Source organism: Typha angustifolia, chromosome 2, assembly GCF_048772165.1.
Source record: "Typha angustifolia cultivar Huaian chromosome 2, ASM4877216v1, whole genome shotgun sequence".
Taxonomy (NCBI): domain Eukaryota; kingdom Viridiplantae; phylum Streptophyta; class Magnoliopsida; order Poales; family Typhaceae; genus Typha; species Typha angustifolia.
The window spans coordinates 6,772,224-6,792,099 of NC_133240.1; the positions used below are offsets into that span (position 1 = coordinate 6,772,224).

Here is a 19,876-nt window from a genome sequence, read left to right on the forward strand (position 1 = left end):
GGGAAGTTATAGTTTGGTTGATAGGCATTAGTTTTAATGATAATTAATTAGAGGTTTGTTGCTATTATATTCTATGCTGCTTACAACTACAATTACTTTTGGAAAAAAATAATCTATCACTTGATGCAAATGAATGAGAGAGAGAGAGAGAGAGAGAGTGTGTGAACACCTTAATATGTTATTCTATGAATCTTATATCTCTACCTTTTCTGATTTTATCTCATACTTGGGAAGAAAGTTATAGTCTTAGCAAGACTAGGTCTTTCCAATAGATGGCAAGAAAAGGTCTTCCTAAGAGAATAACAAGAGAGAATTATTCCATATCCATGAAGAAATCTTTTGAGATTAGGTCTTGGGTCCCTATTAATTGATACGTCCAATGTGACCATGACATGATCATCTTTAAAGGTCAGAGCATCAAAAGAGAGAATAAATGCAGTCATGCTACTTAGACTTATGTGGTGGTGCAATTAATACCGACAAATACTACGCAATGCTTTTAAGTTTAGATCATTTTGAGATCTTTCTCATTCAGCAAAGTTGTCAAGGATCATATATATGTAATATCTCATATGAAATACCATCTTGTATTGGCTTAGCTTTTTTTGCAACAATTATTTTTCAAATCAAGTATATTTCAGTACTTTGCACTGAAGTCCAACTCTGTATATATTTATAACTCAACTTGAGTTCATGGTTTCCACCATTGAAAGTAACACCAAATCTTAAGACAAATTTAGCTAGCTGGAAGTATATATTGAAATTATAGTCTAGTTGTTTTATATCTATTAGATTAATTCTACTGGCGTTCGAAGACTTAGTCTGCTACTCATATATATATGAAGTAGAAGCATTGTTCTTTTCTTTCTTTTTCTATGAATAAGATATGCATCAACAAAACAGTATTTTAACAAAATTTAGAAAAGGTCTTTACTCATCCAAGTCATAAGTCAACTAGTTGAGCACTAATCAATTAGTTCAGATTCCATCCTAACCAAGTAAAATCTAGTAGTGGACCTCCATTGCAATGAGAAGGATCAAATTGTAGCTATATAAGATTGTACTTAGATTTTGTTAGATATCCTCTCATGGTATTCGGATACCATCCTTCAGATTTACTTTATATATTCAAAGTGTAACTCTAAAGTAACTCCTCATATGGCTATTTTGATGTGGTCTAATATATACTTTGGGTTGTTGCAACTATGATCACTTAGATTTAGGTAGAATATGCTTGTCATTTGGTTCTTTGTGACATAGCAAGTTGTTGGTTGAAACATTCCAGAGAACCATTTAAACTTGTGATCTTCATGATCATGAAGAGAGCCATATATACTATGGAGCCCATTAAACACCCAAAAGGTCAAACATACCTTAAAGTGACTTTATTTGAGTTTGTATCTTTGTCACTTGTCATAGCCAAGAAAAGATTTCAAACACCTTAAGGCCATGCACTATCATGTCACTTTCTTGCATCCAAGAAAGGCCACTGTGACTATAACAAGATATTTTCATCTCTCGCCAGTCCTATCTCTTCAAATTTGGATGATTGAAATCGTTTTTCTACGATGACTTAAGATTTTAGAGTAGTTAGCCGATTAGCACTTGAAATAGTGATTGCGAAAGTAAGTGTTGATTGAGAGAAAGATACATTTTCAGGTAGAGGTGTAAATGAAGCAAAATATTATTAAGCTGTAAATTAGCCAAGCCTATTTTTCAAGTCTTCAATGAGTCGGCATGGGCTCTTCTAATAATTTTTTAAATTTATTGAACTGAGCTTGAGTGAGCCGACTTTGCCTTAGACTCGGCTCGAAATAAATTTCAAGCCTAAACTAAAAATTCACGCTTAATTTAGCTCAATTCGAGCTTAGCTCGAGCCGCGCCGCTAATTTAATTTTGACAGCCCTATCTCTAAGGTAGGGTAAGAGAGATCTTGCCAGATCCCTAATGGGCCCTTTATGAATTAGGTGCCAGATCTTTGTGTCCAAATGTTTCTTCCCTGATGCAACTAGTGTCCAAGAATTGGTGGGACCCAAATGTGATTAGGGTTCTTTGAGGATGCTTGATGTTGGCATGATAAGTGTCGAGAATAACTGGTATATACAATCCTAGCTACTTAATTGCCAGGAAACATTTCTAGCCACAAGTGATTTTTCTTTTTATTTTTTTCTTTTTCAGCATGAGGGCTTGTAGGTTAATCATATGATAAAAACTAAAGGCTAATCCTAAATAATTAGATTAAAGAAAATGGTTACCTGCTACTTTTTAATATCAGATCCAAACTCATAAGACTAAATATACAAGTCAAGCATCCTATGGTGAGAGTTTGGATTGAAAAAATTGGAACAAAATAATTGTGTTATAGTCTTAGCAGAAGTTATGAAATGAGCATTAAAAATGATGAAAGGGAAATTGATTTGAGAATCCTAACATACGCTAGGTTGTCAAGTTTACTCGTGTCTGTATTTTATACCTATGAACGTAGATGAGACAGCGGTCGGCAAACAACCAGAGTATTCACTACACCAAACAATTTTCATTAATGACACTATGTAAATTCATCGGATAATCAAAACTACGTATGTCTAATGAAATAGTGATATTGCTATTTGCTTCAATAATGAATCATTGGTTTTCGAGGAAAAAATTAGGGGGTTTCAACTGATACTCTACGGAGAATTAGACATGATCAAACTGCACTTGATTGAGCTAATATCACAATTAGAGTTGATTTAAGCTTGTTATAGGCTCGAAATTAATCCCTAGACAATATTATTTACTGAAAGCTCAAGAACGATTGGAAAGTTGGGCATCGGCCACCCAAAAGGCCTGGATTCTTCAAACCAGGCTAAGCGTTGTATTTAACACCATATCTTCTTATATATTTATTATTTAACAATAATTACAATTTACCCCCCTCTGGTTGGCCACTAATTTTTCCCTTCATAAGACTACGTTTATATGATGAAAATAGTGCTAATCGTGACAAATTTATTATTTCATCTTTAATGGCCGACTAATAATTATATTTCAGTTTGGACAAGGAGGGTTAAATACTTAAGTTGAAAAAGTATTCGAGATTTTGCATAGAGTGCAATTTCCCCCTGTTATTTATACAATATTTCATCTAGATCATATTATTTGTTTACTAAACATAGACTTGATCAAACGGCCAGCTTGCCCGTTCCCGACCCGGACCCGGTTTAGGCCCGGCCCAATCTGAGCCCAAACTACCCATGGGCAGCACGGGCCAGCCCTTTGCCCGCTTGACCTAGCCCGGAAACCTGCCCGTTTGGCCCGCAATTAGGCCCGCCCATTCTGCTACAGTAGCCCACCCGTTCTACTACAGTAATTTACCATTGCTACAATAAAAAATATTTTGGTATTGTACTGTTTTACATTATTTTAAGCACACCTTTAAAAATTTTTAATTTTAATTTATTTTAATTATTTTTTAAATGGAGGAATATAAATATTTTTTTTTAAAAAAAAGCTAATAGTAAAAAAAATTATAAAAATAGCTAAAATGTGGGTTGGGCTGAGTGATTGGTGGGTCGGGACGGCCTAGCCCGACCGACTAGCCCGATCTCTCACGGGCCGAAGAGCAGTAACGAGCTTGACTATTCTAGTCCGACCCGAACCCGGCCCGACCCGAGTAATTGGTGGGCCGGGCCGTGAACAAATACTTAAGCTCGGTTGGCCCAAAAAGCCCGGCCCGACTTGCCTGATGATTATGTCTAACTAAACATGACTAAAAAAATCTAAAATGCTCCTATTTTCTCCCCTTCTTTTCTTTTAAGGCGCAATTATATTATTCTTTTAGGTTAAATATATTTTAATAATCAATTCATATACATACCATTAAAATGATATCGTTAATTTTTTTTATTAAATTTAACATAATAATATTAAAATAATCAAAATACTCATCGTGTTTATTAGATAATATCGGTATATAACTAAAATAGCAGTCAAATTTAATAGAAAAATTAATAGTCTCACTACACTTTAGTTATAAGTATAGAGACTAGTTTAAGATTTTTTTAAATATAATGAGTTATTTGAGAACAAGTATGTAGTACTAAAATATATTTAACCCTATATATTCTTTTTTAAAGCGAAATAATCTTAAAAATCCAATCCGGATTCGGATCAGACTAATTTAACAAATTTCGACCTGATCCGACCCGGTTACTCCCCTGCTTCGCGGGAACTTATGAAAACCTAAATAGGAAATCCGAACACTATTCTCTGTGATCCCAGGCCCAGGTAGGGTTTTGCTTCTTTGGGCTCCAAATCTATCAATGCCCTCGTTGCGAGATCGATCTGATGTTTTTAGTACGATGGAGGAATGCGACATCGAAGTGCATCAAGGTGATCTTCTGAACTCGTCTTTGTTTATGACCCAAATCTATTGCTTATCGTAAAAGACAAACATATTATCATTTGTAATCTGATGTCTTGGCTTCATGGAGTGAAAGGTCTCCATTCTTAAACCCTAGTTCTCATTTGCTAGATGACCAGTCAAAATGGGAGTATCTGGAATTTGCCCATTATTGACTTTGACGGTAACTTCAACTGGTTTCCAAAATGCAATTATTTTCTTAGGCTATATTAATGATATGTCACAACAATTTATCGTCCAGATGTTCTTTTTTTTTTTAAAATTTGATAGGGAAAGATATATTTAACGCCATTGTAGTTTGGCCGAAATTCAAAGTGCCCACCATAAACTTTAATTTTGTTGACACTTACCACTCTTTGTAGATTTTACTTATGTGCAACCATTACTTTGTGCATCCAGAGACAATGGCAAGCGTAATTTTTTATCAAAACGTGGAAGCTTTTGATATATTTGCCCTTTCTCTTTTCTCTTTTTGAGATGTTTGCAATCTCCAAAACTTAGAGAAGAGCGAGGTTTGAAGTGAAAGAAGTGTAAAACTTGTACATTTTTATAAAAAAAAAAAAACTAGTTAGTTGTGAATTAGAAAGGATATTTTGGTCCTTTTATATCAAATCTAACGGTTGTTAGGCAATTACAGATACGCTAAAATTTGAACTTTGATCAGACCACCACGGGGAAATATGTTTTCCCCCCCTTTTGCTATCTTTTTGGGCTAATAGTTTGCAGTTCCCATCAATTTCTTCAGAAGTCAGGAGTTGGATCAACCTCAGTATAAGTTTATGATTTACTTGGATGCCATCGGTTCTTATTATCGAAATAGTTTTTATTTTCCATCTCACGGGAAGCCATTTTCCTCTGCTTAGCCATATACCTTTCTGGAGGTATTTTAGTGATAGGTATTGAACCATCCTGTTTGGTCAAGTACCTAGTGGGTAAACTCCTATTTTTCCTTTCATTATTGTATTTCCTAACAAGTTCCAGTATGGCATTTTAGATAGCCACAACATTTGGATCATGGTGATGGATACATTAGGATTTTAATGAGGACTTTCCGGGATCATTGGCAATGACTTCGATGGATCATGCTTCCCAAGTCTTCTATATGCAAGTGATTGACAATTCTTTTCCTTGACAAAGGTGACATTCAGCTATTCTATTCAAGTTTTCCTGGAGATGATACTAGAAGAATCATCAATTGGTAGCATAAACACTTATTACTTATACCATTTATTGTGACAGAAGAGCCATTCTGATCTTTATCTGTGTACTGAACATATTGAAATTATGAACCCTGACCTGATGTAATTATAGAAGGTTAGGGCCACATCTTAAAAGTTAAAACCATTTAATTGGTTAATTTCTTTAGATATGGATGACATGGTTAATAACGATTGATATTGTTTCCACCTGTGATCATATATTAACCACTGTACTTGGCATTTATGCGTAGAGGTAAACAAAATTGAGGTAACATGGCGTAATTGTAATTTGTACTGCATAATCATAAATGGTCTGAATAAAAAACTTCTTGCTTGGAGAAGATGTCCTTTTGAAACAAAAACAACTGTGTTTTGAAAGAGAGCTATGATATAGTGCCACTAGAGTAAACAGAAGCTAGGACTGACATGATGCAGTTTACTGTAGGTCATTCTTGAATCACACAATTCTTACAAAGTGTTGTGCATGACTTCTTGCACCAAATGGAACTCATCTTAGAGAGAACACCAAAGCTAGGAAAGCAATGGGCGGTAGCTTGATTATTTTCCTGACCTGAGGACAGATAATTTTTCAAGTTATCTTCAGTAACATAAAAGAATTACTCAATTCGCTTCTATTTCCCCAATTCCACTCTCTTAATTATAATAATCAACTTTATTTTGGGTGATACGATATACATGGAGGAACAACTAGAAGACAACTAAATCTCTTATGTTTCTATTAGGTATACTTATGATCAGTTCAACTGGAATGTATACATGGAGACATGACGTACATATATATATATATATATATATATATATATATATATATCATACTTGGCTTGTGATTAGAGTAAGTTTGATTATATGCATATGAATTCAATGGTGGAGAGATTTAATTGTCTTTTCATGTTTAAAAGATGTTATCTTTCCTAGTTTGATGGTCTTTGACATCTTCAAATTGTTTAAGAACTGAGTTGCATAATTTGCAGGCACATATTTTATGTTTTGCTGCAAATAAGGTTTATGTTCTTGATTGTATATTCTGTTCTTAAAATGGTCATATATCATCGTTTTGTTGGGTTGTTTATCATGTTTTGACTTTCTTCTGAGTATTGATATGCTAATCATTATAATTTCATACTACTTTTAGTCTTTCCTCGTTGATTTACTTAAAATGGTACTAGCAAAGTGGTTGGGGAAGTGCTCCATGCCATATCTCTCAAGAAAATTTAGATGTCTATCAAAGACTTGGCCAACTGTACTTAGCATCAAATTACCCATATCTCTTCATTTTAAGCAGATCCCTTGGTGAATGCTTCGATACATGGATGAACAATCAGAAGACAATTCACATGTCATTCTCTGTTGATTTGGCTCTAATTATTAAAATTTCATCAGATTAGCAAGAAGAAAAAGGTCCAAGCTTTCACGCAGATTCTGAATCTATAGTTATTTACATCAGCACTATGGATATTTCAACTCTCTTTCATTTCAATTGACTGGTGAGTTTATTCATTCATAGGCCAAAACTCCCACCACTGCGGAGAACTGGTAGACTGATCTGGAGGCCAGCTTGACTGCAGAGAAAGCTGCTGCTCAGCTGCTGTGCAAATGAACTTCTTGTCTTCCTCATCCTCTTCTCTTGCCAAGGTAGACTTCTTTTCAGCTTCGCAATACGCATCGCCGCCGTCATGATCACCATACTTCTTGCTTCCCTCTCGTGGATCTTTAATTTGTTCAACTAGCAGTTGCAACTGCACATAATTGAGCATAGATATCTTATAACTAGTACAAGTTGCATTGCAATGCTTGATGACAGTATCTGAATTCTATGAATCCTACCTGTTTGACGAGTACTTGCTTCTCTTTCTTCAGCGACTCAAAGCTGGAGCGCAGCGCATCATATTCCGTCCTGAGGGTGCCATACTCCCTCTCAAGCTGCTTCGACTTCCACCGTGCCCGCTTGTTCTGGAACCATATGGCGACCTGGCGAGGCTGCAGGCCGAGCTCGCTCGCCAGCTGCAGCTTCTGCCTCGGGTCCAGCTTCGCCCGCGTCTCAAACATAGACTCCAATGACTTAATCTGCTCCTCGCTGAACCGCCGCTTCTTGTCGCCCCTCGGGCCGCCACCGCCCCCCTGCATTGGATCCATCCAGCTGCAGGAGTCTCCCTCCTCGCTCTCCATTGCAGTGTTGGTGATGAGCTCTCTATGAGAGGATGAGAGTAAGAGATGAGGCTTCTAAATTCTGCAAGTGTGGATGAATGCATCTAGAAAAGGCATTGTGGAGGATGTACACCTGTTTGGGGAGGACTGCATGACTGTCTTGTTAATTGCTTGAAAGTAACAGCTGAGCCAATGGATGCTGCTAACGTCGGAAAATTAGCTTCCCCGTGTCTCTGTCAAACCCCGGTTCCTTGGAGCATCTCTTTCTTTTATTATCCTCCCGGTAAAAAAGAAGAAGAAGAAGTTGATCCTCCATTTAACCTTTTGATTGTTCTTAGTAGTGCTTTGACTTTATCATACATAATACGGATAATATATATACATATATTCGTCCCATTTAATTATTTACGTATAATGATCGTAATGCCTTCAGTTAGTTAATCATCACATCACAATTCTAAAGGTAACAAAGTTAATGTTATAAAGGAGGTTTTTTATAGCTAATATTGAAACCTATAACGTATTAAAAGATATTATCATACACTATATGTTGTATTAATGTGAAATTAAAATTATGAAAACAAAATGAATTGGAGAAAGCGACCATTATATTTGTCTTCCTGCGAGAACCGACAAAGGAGGGCCAGCTCAGAAGTATGATGTGATTATTATTTTTGTTCCCTTATGGGATTAACAACAATAATTAATAATTAATAATAATAATAATAGTTCTGATGGGAAAGCATGTCCTTTCTAGAAGTTGCCAGCTGTCCCGGTGCGGAGGTGTTAGTCAGGGAGTGATCCACGTGGCGGCAGGTAATTGCTCCCTACGCTGTCCGGCCGGTAGTGCCAGGTCATCGTCTTGTTCCCCGTCGGGCCCACGCGGTAGTGGTCACGTTTGCTTCGTTTTTGTCTTTTTGCTCTAAAGATTCTAATTTTCTTTGGCGTAGTTGAGGCATTGACATCTCATATATTTATTTTATTTTTTTGAAAAAGAAAAAGAAAAATTAACAAAAATGTAGCCAAAAATGAAACTAGTTTTTGGAATTGCTCAGCTTCCTCCGTTAGGGTTTTAGGGTTTTTAGACTTCGCTCAGGTTGACTTCGTCCTCTAGTGAGGCCCCATTAGGCACCGTCGCCTCAGCTTTCTCCTTCTTCTCCATGCTTGTGGTCGCTCGTACTTTTTTTTGCATTGCTCTTTCTTAGCTCTTCTTCGTTGTTCCTCCTTTAAAGCTGGTGATGGTGGAGATGGAGTTAGATTTGCTAATGAAAGTGAGAGTGCTGGGACGGAAGATTCTTCACCTACCGTTATTTTTTATTTTTTATTTATTCTTGGCTTCTTTGCTCCTCGTCATTGAGGCAGTTGCTCCCCTCTATGCCACTTTTGCTCTCAAATTATTTGCTTTCATCAAACTCTTATTGTAGTCGACGAATATGTTGTGGTATTGGCTTGTCAGCGACAAAGCTCCTATTTTTGTTTTGCTTTTTTTTTTTCACTTTTGTGTTTATGTAGTTGTGCTTCTTGAATACCTGATCTACAATGGTCACGATCAAAATATAAAAATATAGATCTTTTATAACGTTGTAGCAGCTTGGGCTATATTTCCGACTTATTTCTATCTATACTTTGGACGATGTAGTATATTTGTTACTGTGTCATTTCCCGAGACATTTGTTTAAACTATCTCTTATATCGGCTTTGTATTTTTTTTGGCACACAGGATTTAATAAAAAAATAATCTAACATATTAATGAAGCTTACAAAATTACAAACATATCTTTTAATGCTCTAATTTTTACTTCAATTCTTTTCCCCCTATGACAAAGGATAAGCAAAGATTGTACGAGTGTCTGGTCTAGTAGTTGATAAGAAGTACAGAAGCAGCAGATATGTGGGTGAGCACTGTCTATCCTGGTATTGGATTTAGTCTAAAGGACTTCCATGAGACCATGTTTAATGTCTTTACTGTGAATCTAACATCTAGCGAGTTACAAGCTTAGAATGTTCAATTTTAATCCTAGGAAGCATGGTAATAACAATTTGAAAATTAGAAAGTTGTCACTTATTCTGTCAAAAAAATTAAAAACTTTTTGTCCAAAAAATAGTGAGAATTTAGGGTGTCTGAGTTAAATCATTACAGGAGAGTCCAACATCTAACTTTTCAATAAAAGATCCGGTGTCTCAATCACTAGAGTGGTGCTTGCTTCATATTTAAGAATTTATCTTAGAAGTTGGTTAAGGAACACTAACCGTATTTAGTAAATAAATGATAGTTTTTCTTAATCAAGTATGAAAGTGAGAGACGAGAGAGAAAAATATGTTTGAATTTATTTAAATAATGGTAAAAGAGTTTTCACGTTACAAATTTACTTTTGATATGGCTTGCTGATAGGAACCGATCCTGGGATAATATTGGTGGTGATAGTGGTGGATAATCTGGCGGTGGAATCGGTGAAAATGATGAGATTTAGAAGATAAAAATGAAAAAGATAATAGTGATGTGGGTGATTTAGTGAAGGTGTTGGCTACCGTGATGATGGTATGAGAAGGTCGAATATTAGATGAAAAGATGATTGAGGAGGAGGTTGGCCCTACGTGTCTAGGGGAAGTAATTGTCGGGAGGGAAAAAGAGGCCGACCCTAAAGGAATCAGTAGTTGAAAGAGGCAGGAAGGACGATGACTTTGGAGAGGATGGCAGCCTAGTTTGAGAGAATAAGAGAGGAATGAGATCGAGAGAAGAGAAAAAATGATCAATATTTTTCAAAGATATAACAGTGGCTACCCTCCACATATTTATTTAGTGGCTAAACCTAATGGCTTTGAATCGCTTAAAACTCTAAATCAAATAAATAATTAAAATAACCCCAATAGGATTTAATCAGCATCAAACGTTCGAACATCATTCGTCGTGTGTTCAAACATCTTGACGAAGGCTGCTCTCATATTTAGACGTTATCAGTTGGACGTTCGAATGCCTCGATAAAAAGTTATTTTCAAATTTAGGCACTCGAATGTTGTTAGTCGAGATTCGAACACTTCAACAATATCACGAAGCTGAGGTGTTCAAACATTCTTGACTGTGTGTTCAATTGCCCGAGCCTAAAATCACAGGTCCTCAAAAAAAATAGTAAACAACTAATCCTAAACAAGCCAACTCGACCCAACGAACTCAATGTCTTGCGTGAGGTATCTCGACCAAGCCTATATCACATCACTTAGCAATCTCCTACTCCCCCCGTGCTCACGCCGTTAAAAAAAATAGCATGTAAAAAACCACCAACGGCTTATACAGTTATACCGGTGCAACAAACAAAATATAAAAACCCTCAACATCTCACACCAGTGCACCCAAAAGAAAAAATCAACGGCAAACCAACTTAATCCACTTAGCTCTAAGTTGGTAATTTGTTCATACCTAGGTTTAAAAAGGTGAGAGACAAGAAGAAATAGGAAATAGGAAGGACTTCTTTTTTTCTACTTTTTAACATCCAGAAACGAATATCCTAACTACTACTCCTCTTTGTTTTGTTTGGACTCTAACAAAATTCTTTGCATTCTGATTTATGAAATCTTGAAGAGTGTTCAAGTTGTTTGTTTGTTTCGTAAAAATACCTTCCAAGAAGAAGCAACCTGAAGACCTAATAATATTATTTTATTTCTGGGGCCAGTCGAATAATCTTTTGCCAACTTTCTATATATATATATATTATATTCGATTATTTTGATCACTCAGGTCGTATATGTTAGTTATTGGATTCGGATTTTTAGACTATTTATTTGGGGCACAACAATAATTGGACCCAAGGCCCATGACTTATGCTCTTATTAAGTATTAACCTCAAAAATAAATAGAAGAGAAATATGTACGTAACACCCTGCTTTATGATGTAATTGTGGCTTACACCCTATATTTTTTTATTATTTGCAAATCAAATATTATAATTTAGCGAAATATGTGTAGAAAATACTCTGAGTTAAATTTGAATTAACACCGTGAGAATATTACGTTAAATAAATATATTATATTTTAAAATGACCAAAATACCTTAGTGTGACTTGGTTAAAAGTATTCCATAATTTTCTTAATATAGTTAACTTAACTCAGAGATTTTATTAAGTTTAATTAACTTATCTAACGGTAAGCTATTTTTTTGCACATATATCCTATTAATTATAGGGCTTGATTTATAAAGAGTAAAAATATAGGGTGTATATTATAATTACATTAAATAAAAAGAGAAAGTTACTCAACGTGGATCCATCCACTCCCGTCTAGTACTCGGCAAATCCTAGCGGCATTTCGTCGAACACCTTCGGCATCCAAAACAAGCACTCTTTGGCTCATCGAGAACGAGTGCGTCGCAAACGCCGGCGCCACCATCGTCACCACCTCCTCCTCCTCCTCCTCCTTTGCTTTGAACACAAAATACACACCTCATCACCATACCCGACACCCCTCCTCGACTTTATTGCCGTAATCTTAGGCCTCCAAGCTCCGACATAAGGCGGCGAGAAGGCCTCCAAGCTTAACTCCGGAGAACTGATACTTCACGTTTGGATTGCTTCCACCTATCAACACTCTTCCATCCGGCATCAAGTGTCCAGTGGATTTATGACATCAAACTCGTTCTTCTTGATGTTATAAATCACTGGATGCAACACTGGCTCTCTTCCCATCCCCCACCCGGCCGCCCCTCTCGCCGCGCCGTTGATTATAAGCCCGGCATCCCTTCCATATCCCACTGGGACGAAGTGTCCGTAATGACCAACCTCCCGCATGGCTGCGTGTCTTCGACGCCGGCAAGAACGTGCGGTTCGTTGCCTTCGAGTAGTTAAGAATCCGAGGTCGACCCGCCGCATATCATGACCTCCGGTCTCGCATTTAATTGCCTTCTCTTCGATCGAAGCGGGAGTAAGGCCGATGAGCCCGAGCTCGGATGGTTTCGGGAAACGCCAACGGGTGGCATATCGGAGAAATTTTTTACTACCTTATGGTTGATGTAGTCTAGCAAGATGGACTTAGAGTTTGTCCATCGGTGGATTAGTGTACAAATGGGTCTAAGTTATTCTACAACTCGAGGTGTCGCCCAGCCTAGTTCTGATGAAACTTGAATTGATATTAATTTCGAGCTAATTATTCTAATTCAAACTAATCTTGAACTAATCTCTAGCTCGAGTCAAAATAAACCGATCAATAAGTAATTTTAAGTCTAAATTAATTTAAGCAAAATTTTAAATCTGATTAAGGCTTGAATTAAATTTAATTTAGGCTTAAATTAAACTTTAATAAGATCTAATTCAAAAATATAAGCTAATAGAATCAAAATTTAGAACTAAACTCTATAACACAACAGTATATAGCAATCCACTTAAGTAAATTTTATAATATAATAAAATTATTAAGTTTTATCGATTTTATCAAGCTTGACTTAAAATTACTTTTAAGTTTATTTTTAAAATCAAACTCGGCTCAACTCAACTCATTTTTGAGCCGAGGTTGATCGAGCTGGCTTTAACTATTTTGACAGCTCCGATCCTACGCAACTCGAACTCCGAATTGCAGTTAGGGTTCTTGGGCAAGAACTCGTAGCTGAATTGCCCTCGGCCACCGACTACAATTATATTTCCATTGGGGTAGTATATGGTTGGTCGCGTACCAAGAGACCGTCGCACGTGGAGAGGAACCGGACGGCCCGGTCGCCGTCGTTGAACCCCGGGGGTCTGCACCAGCGTGCCGTTCGGCGAGAGGGATCCGGACGAGTACCACGTGTCAGTCAGGACGGGTAGAACGCGGGCGCGTGGGCGGTGCAGTCGTGGGGGAGAGCGAGGGAGAGGTTGGACGCGCCAAACTCCCCGTGCGGCCGAAGGCGACGAACTTGTCGTCGGGGAGTAAGGCTACGTGCATGGTGGCGGAGATGCCGATGCTTCGCTTTGGATTGGGTGATGGAGAAGGTGAGGAAGGGAAGTGTTGATATGATCCATTAGAAGAAGGATCAGCATGATGGTGGTCGATGATGCCATTGGGATAAAAGAAGATTACAGTTAATGGCAGCTTACGTGGTGGATAATGGAGGGATATAATTGGGTGTTAGGAGGGATATAACTACTGGTGGATAGTATTGGAAGATGATGAGAAGCAGCGAGTGGTGCTTGGCATGATTTGATTGGTCTGCAGAGGAGTTGGAGTTGTACGTACGCTATGGAATGGAACAACGTAGGGTTAACTTCTGGTTGGGAGGCGAGTAGTAGTGCTCAAAGTTCGTGCATGTTGCAGAGCAAATTAAGAGATTGGGCCTACGCTCGTGTACTCTTGAGATTAATTAAATAGTTGAGGGGCTCGAAGTGGGTCTGGCTTTACACGAACCTCGGTGAGTTTAGTAAACCTATGGTTTATTTTATTTTATTTTATTTTTAGAGTAAGTGGCCTGGCCGCAGTTATGTACTAAACCTATTGTTTTTTTTTTTTCTCCTTTGGTGTGTTTGGAATAGCAAAGCTCTGATCACCCATCCAGTTTTTGTAAAACCTACTCGATTTTAACCGGACTCCGACTTGGGCACGGTGTGACTTGAGCCCAAGATGGTAATAGATAGCATGGGCTATGCCTTTGCTTGTCTGGCCTATTATGCCCTCCTGCGACTTGAGTCATTCTGCTTGCTTATTTTTATAATTTTTTAGTCTCATATTGGATATAAATTGGATATCATTATATAAATATATTTTCATGAAAGCTAACTAAGATATTTTCCATGGTGACCCATTATGGTCAGTCTGATAAGACGTAATTTTTTTTAAAAATCTAACTTGTTACACTCGACCAGTTATGCTCACCTTGAGCCCGATATCTCACAAGTTAATGAGAGGTAATGAGCTATAATATTCTAGCCCGACCTAAACCTAGCTTGGCATAAGTAATTAGTGGGTTGTGATGTGAACAAATACTCAAGCCCAATTGCCTCAAACCTAGCCCAGCCCACTTGACGATTTCCTCTACTTCTATTAGCCCTAGGATTTTTGTCTTTCCCAGCTATTTAATTCGTATTGAGACGGTGAGATATTGGGCTTAGATTGAATTACTAGGGAGGAGAGGCATTCTCCCTCGTTCCTTCACTCATGCTCCCATTTTGAGCTTCTTCTTAGTCCTCATCCTTCGTTGCCCTCCCCCTTTCGCTGCTTATTTCATCATCCATCTTTGCACCGTTTTCTCTCCTATGCTATTTTCCACTAACGCTTGCAGTTGTCTTCTCTCTCTGTCACAAGATCCTTACATATCATTACTCCCTCATTAATTCCCTACGATCACTCCAATCAAATCTAGCTTCATCGTTGGATCCAGGCCACACATTCCTCCTTCTAGCTCAACCTCCCTCCATGACACTACTTCAATCCTTTTCGTCCCCTTGAATCCCTCTCTCCTTGGCCTCCTTCGCCCGTTCCCTTCACTGCTGTCATTGAAGCATCGATCCGTCCTCTCCCTCTCTTTGATTCCTTTCCAACAGTCGGTATTGCTTTGCTCACTACATCGGTGAGGGCCCGATGGGTGAGCTACAAGTCTACGACTTGTGCACATAGCAATATGTGCTTGCTTGGTGTCTAATTTGATTATTTCAATGATCGATAATCAAAATTTTCACCGTGCTTTTTGTTGGTTCATGGTTTTGTTTTCTTCATTTTGTTGTGCTGCTAGTTTTAGGATGTTGTAGAAGTTCTTTTCTTTTTTGTTGTTTTTCGGTAGATGATCGTCGATCTTCCCACTTTGGAGGATTCCTAAGGTCATGTCTTTGACTGCTAGATTGACGAAAGAAGCAAGTTGACTCAAGGCACTTTGCTCTTATAAATTTGTAAGAATCATTCATCAATTTGTTTATTATTTATGCTCTTGAGACTAATGCTTTAATTTTATTGTAGTGTTATATATTATAGGTCAAATATGGAGTTCGTGTTAAAAGAGTGATCGTGATGTTTTGTTGTAATTTCCGATACGGGCTATCCTTTTAAAAAAGAAATTCTATTGAGACCATAAATGTTTATTTTTCACATGATATCTGTTAGTTAGTTCTAATAGTAATCTTTTATGTAGACGGTTGCAAATATGAGTAATTCGTATTGTTCAACTTAATTCAGCTTTTGCCTCTAGTGCTTCTTCCATGAAGATTTTCCTTTCCTAGAAGGGTTTTAAAATTTCATTCATGTTAGCACGCATTGTGTCTAACAATATTTAATTTTGAGTGGGATCGCAATAATCAAATTAATGCATGACATTAGTATATATGGAAACCAGTCAAGTTTCAAGATCCCTTCTCCAAAAAGACGTTTTTCCAGCGTGACTCCATTAAAAGTCTAAGCTCTCGTGTCCACCACCATCCCCCCAAGTTCAATGAACTGAAACAAAGAATAGTGGTAAACGAATCAAGAACATGACTTTTGTCTTTGTTCCATCTCTTGAGAACTCATACAGCGTACAGACTAAACTGGATGCATGCATTCAGCTTTTTCTTTTTCTTTTTTAATTTTCGAAATGAAACAAAAACACACGAGTTAGTTCATACGTTTGATTCATACGTATTCTTCAGCAGCAAGTATATCGAGTATAATAATCTAGTTTTTTCTCTTTTATACGTGTTGAGATCGGGATCGTGTGTATGTTTAGAGAGAATAAGATGTAACGATTGTTCATAAATAAAAGGGAATTAATCTATAAACGAACGACGATTTCTTAATAGAGTTAGAAAGGGTTTAATTTGCTAATCAATAGACCGAAAAACTTAAACCCGACATGTTACCTAATCAACAATAATATAATACAAAAATTTATCAAAAATTTCATTCATACATTTGATTTTTATTATCATTCTCACTCTATCAATTCTAATGAGAATATTTATTATTCTATCACTCCGAGTATTTTTGAAGACATTAAAAGCAGACATCCTTAAAATTTCCTAATTAATTAGCTTGATTAAGAAAGAAGGTAAATTATGCTAGACCAAAGATAGTGAGATTTTGCCCACTGCTACAAACAGTGGAGTTGAGGGGGGATGGATCCAGCCGGGAAATTAATAGAAGGATCCAAAGAGGGAGATGTTCATAAGACATTAAGACCCATACCTCTCATTCGTCTGTAGCAGCTGTCTAAAATCAAACAGGAATCACTCTCTTCGTCCACAAGATAGGCCTCCACGCTTATGCTACGTTCACACAATTCACAGCCGCAGTAGAAGACAGTACTTCTTGTGACCACAGCGGATCACCAGGCCAAGATACATTGAATGGCATTAAGAGAGGAGGACCTGGTAGTAGTAGTAGTAGTAGTAGTAGTAGATTTAGCCGGAGAGATAGTGAGCTGAACAAAGTGGGGGACGTGAAGGTGGACTTAGTTTGTACTTTGTAGATTGATTGATTCCTACTTTTATCCCCTTTCCTCCCCCACTTACGAGTTTTAAATGCTATGATGTGAGTAAAGAAGCCAAAAAAACAAAGCAAAATGAAAAATATGGCGATCCACGAATGGTGGTCGGTAGATGAAGGAATTTAAGGTAGATTTCTCTTCCCTCTTCCGTTCGATTCAAACAAAGCACTCTCTCAATCCATGCCGATGTTTTTAGTACGTGGGAATGCTTTAAAAATATATAAAATAAACTCTGTTGTAGTGTTGTTTTTGTGTGAATTATATAGGGTTTTTTTTTTAATGTATACCTACTTATATGCCCCTCTAAAATATATTTGGATACTTTTCGAGTTAAGTCTCAGTTTAGAGTTGTTTAAATTAGTCAGTTAAATTGTAAACAAATAAAGATTTTAAGGCATTCGAGGGGTATATAGGCATATCAACTTTAGAGTTACAATACAATAAACAAGAGTTATATATACTATAGCAATTAACATCTCCACTCCCCTTCTCCTCTTGGTTACAGAGAATTAGAACCCAAGAAGTGGCATGGAAACACACCAAACACCCAAGAGAAGGCCAGGAAGTAGTACTACTCCAGATGCCATAAACAATCTCCCAGATGAGTGCATCATCATCATCTTTAGCTTCCTCATACGTACCCGAGACCGCTGCTCCTGCTCCGCCGTGTCGAGGAGGTGGTTTCGTCTCCAGGCCTCCATGCTCAAATCCGACTTCCAACTCCACTACCACCTTCCTCCAACCCACCAAGTCTCTCGACATCTCGTCGACGCTTCCGATCTCAGGCTGGCGGCCATGGTGGTCGGCATCGGCTCGAACGAGGACTTGACTCACCTCTCTCTGATGGGTAGTCTCTCTTCTCGTCACCGACTCACAAACAAAGGCGTTAGTGTCGTCTCTCGAGTCTGCAACAAGTTGAAGTCCATCGCAATATCCAACTGCTTTGGTATCGGAAGTGAAGGTGTCTCTGCAATCGCTTATAACTGCGGCGCGTTGGTGAAGCTCGAGCTAACAAACTCGCTATTAATCACCGACGACGATCTAGTACTTGTCGCTACCAACTGCCCGAATCTATCGTCGCTGAGCTTAGACGCGTGCCCGTTGATCGGGAACAAGTCGCTGCACGCCGTCGCCAGGTGCTCGACTCGGTTGAAGTCGTTGGCACTGGCGAGTTGTCCGTCGATCCAAGACTCCGGCATCGTCTCCGTCGTCGCACACCGGCCGGAGCTATCCAAGCTCAAGATCGCATGCATGAAGGTAGGAGATGTCGTGCTCAAAGCGATCGCGCACTACCGGAGATCGATAAAGACTCTACACCTAGAGTCAATTTGCGGCGTGACGGCGGAGGGCTACCTCTGGCTCAGGGCGGCGAAGGGGCTCACCAACCTCGCGTTGATCTCATGCGCAGGTGCAACCGATCTCGCCGTCGACAACTTGACCAACTCGAGCTTCGCTGGACTCAAGAGTTTGGTGATCAAGAACTGTGCGACGTTGACGGAAGTGGGACTGATCACCATGACGGCATCAACTCAAGAGCTCGAGAGCCTTCATTTGGACGCGTTCAACGAGAGCATAAGCGACGGTGGACTCATGGAAGTGATAGCAAACTGCGGTAGAACTCTAAGGTTGCTGACACTGGCGAGATGCAGGTTTTATAAAGGAGGGAAGTATGAATCAAATGATCGAATTCTTCATGAACAATGTCAATTGCAAAGAGTGAGATTGGATCGATGCAGTGGGATTAATGTGGACGAGTTCTTAGCTTCGCTCGGTAAGACATGCCGAAATCTGCAGGAGATTAGCCTCCTGGGATTGGACTCGGTCACGGATTTGGGAATCGGGCACCTTATGGATCAATTAAGAGGGAACAATAGGATCACACGTGTGGACCTGACCGAGTCGACTCGGATTGGGGACAGAACCGTGTGGGCTATCACTAGGGAGTGTGGGGCTAGACTTCGCACGTTGTGTCTGAGTGGGTGCACACGTGTGACCGACCGAGGGTTCGGCGTGATCGGGACCAGGTGCCCTAATTTGGTCGGGCTCGATGTGAGCCGGACCGGGATCGGGGACAAGGCGGTGAGGCGGCTGGCGGAGTCGGATCCTACAAATCTCGAGGAGATTTCACTAGCCGGATGCGGTCAGATCACGGACCGGAGTTTGACCGCGATCGAGATGTCGATGATGCCGAGTTTGGAGCGAGTCAATTTGGTGGGCTGCACCGGATTGAGTCGGTATGGGCTTGATTGGTTCAGGAGTCAGGGGTACTTGATAGACTAGTGAAAAATTAATGCTTTAATTTATTTATGGGCTAGTCAATGTATTATGTTTCTTTTAAAGGAATTAGTAGATTTTAGTCGTGTGATGTCTGATTAAACTTAGGATTAATTATAATTAAAGACAACGCTCTCTTTTAAAGAAAAAACTTCATTAAAATTTTTTATATTCTAACTTCAAATTCGCTTATACAACAAGGATCCGAACCCGGCTTGGCGTACAATGAATAATAATAAAAAATCCACCCTGCCCAAGAACGCGAGATTATAGTGCAAGCTCAGTTTCACTCATGAAGCAAGAGTGTCCTAGTTTAGGATAAGAATACGTGGGTTTGGTGCATATATTAAGATAGATGGATCCGCAGTGACTTATGAAAAGTGTTTAATGACATTAAACAATGACAGGGAGATTGTTGAATATCA

At 38.6% G+C, this 19,876-nt stretch overlaps 2 protein-coding genes and 1 long non-coding RNA gene across 3 annotated transcripts; 1 reads left to right on the top strand and 2 right to left on the bottom strand.

Annotated features, from left to right (window-relative positions):
- Positions 1-4,263: 4,263 nt before the first annotated feature.
- On the top strand, positions 4,264-7,612 carry LOC140773300 (uncharacterized). Its single transcript, XR_012106443.1, has 4 exons — positions 4,264-4,374; positions 6,908-7,023; positions 7,130-7,257; positions 7,483-7,612. It is a non-coding gene; the product is annotated as an uncharacterized lncRNA (long non-coding RNA).
- On the bottom strand, positions 6,961-8,099 carry LOC140773290 (homeobox-leucine zipper protein HOX6). The gene is made up of 2 exons (XM_073115770.1): positions 7,450-8,099; positions 6,961-7,361 (listed from the first exon to the last, which is right to left on the bottom strand). Exons 1-2 carry the CDS (start codon positions 7,789-7,791, stop codon positions 7,116-7,118), a joined length of 588 nt encoding a protein of 195 aa, XP_072971871.1. The 5' UTR covers positions 7,792-8,099; the 3' UTR covers positions 6,961-7,115.
- A 3,914-nt stretch (positions 8,100-12,013) lies between these two features.
- LOC140773465 (uncharacterized) lies at positions 12,014-17,939 on the bottom strand. The gene is made up of 4 exons (XM_073116042.1): positions 17,718-17,939; positions 13,251-13,665; positions 12,366-12,758; positions 12,014-12,183 (listed from the first exon to the last, which is right to left on the bottom strand). Exons 1-4 carry the CDS (start codon positions 17,937-17,939, stop codon positions 12,014-12,016), a joined length of 1,200 nt encoding a protein of 399 aa, XP_072972143.1.
- Between the last annotated feature and the right edge of the window lie 1,937 nt (positions 17,940-19,876).

Bases quoted from the DNA above. Each gene is read 5' to 3' on its own strand.
- LOC140773465 (XM_073116042.1), bottom strand. From the start codon at position 17,939: ATGTCGAGAGACTTGGTGGGTTGGAGGAAGGTGGTAGTGGAGTTGGAA. The intron at 13,666-17,717 runs GTGTGTTTCCAT...CCATGCACGTAG, and splicing joins GGCCTTCTCTTGGGTGTTTG to CCTTACTCCCCGACGACAAG. The intron at 12,184-12,365 runs GATGCCGGATGG...TTGTGTTCAAAG, and splicing joins CATAAATCCACTGGACACTT to CAAAGGAGGAGGAGGAGGAG.
- LOC140773290 (XM_073115770.1), bottom strand. From the start codon at position 7,791: ATGGAGAGCGAGGAGGGAGACTCCTGCAGCTGGATGGATCCAATGCAG. The intron at 7,362-7,449 runs GTAGGATTCATA...AATTATGTGCAG, and splicing joins AGCAAGTACTCGTCAAACAG to TTGCAACTGCTAGTTGAACA.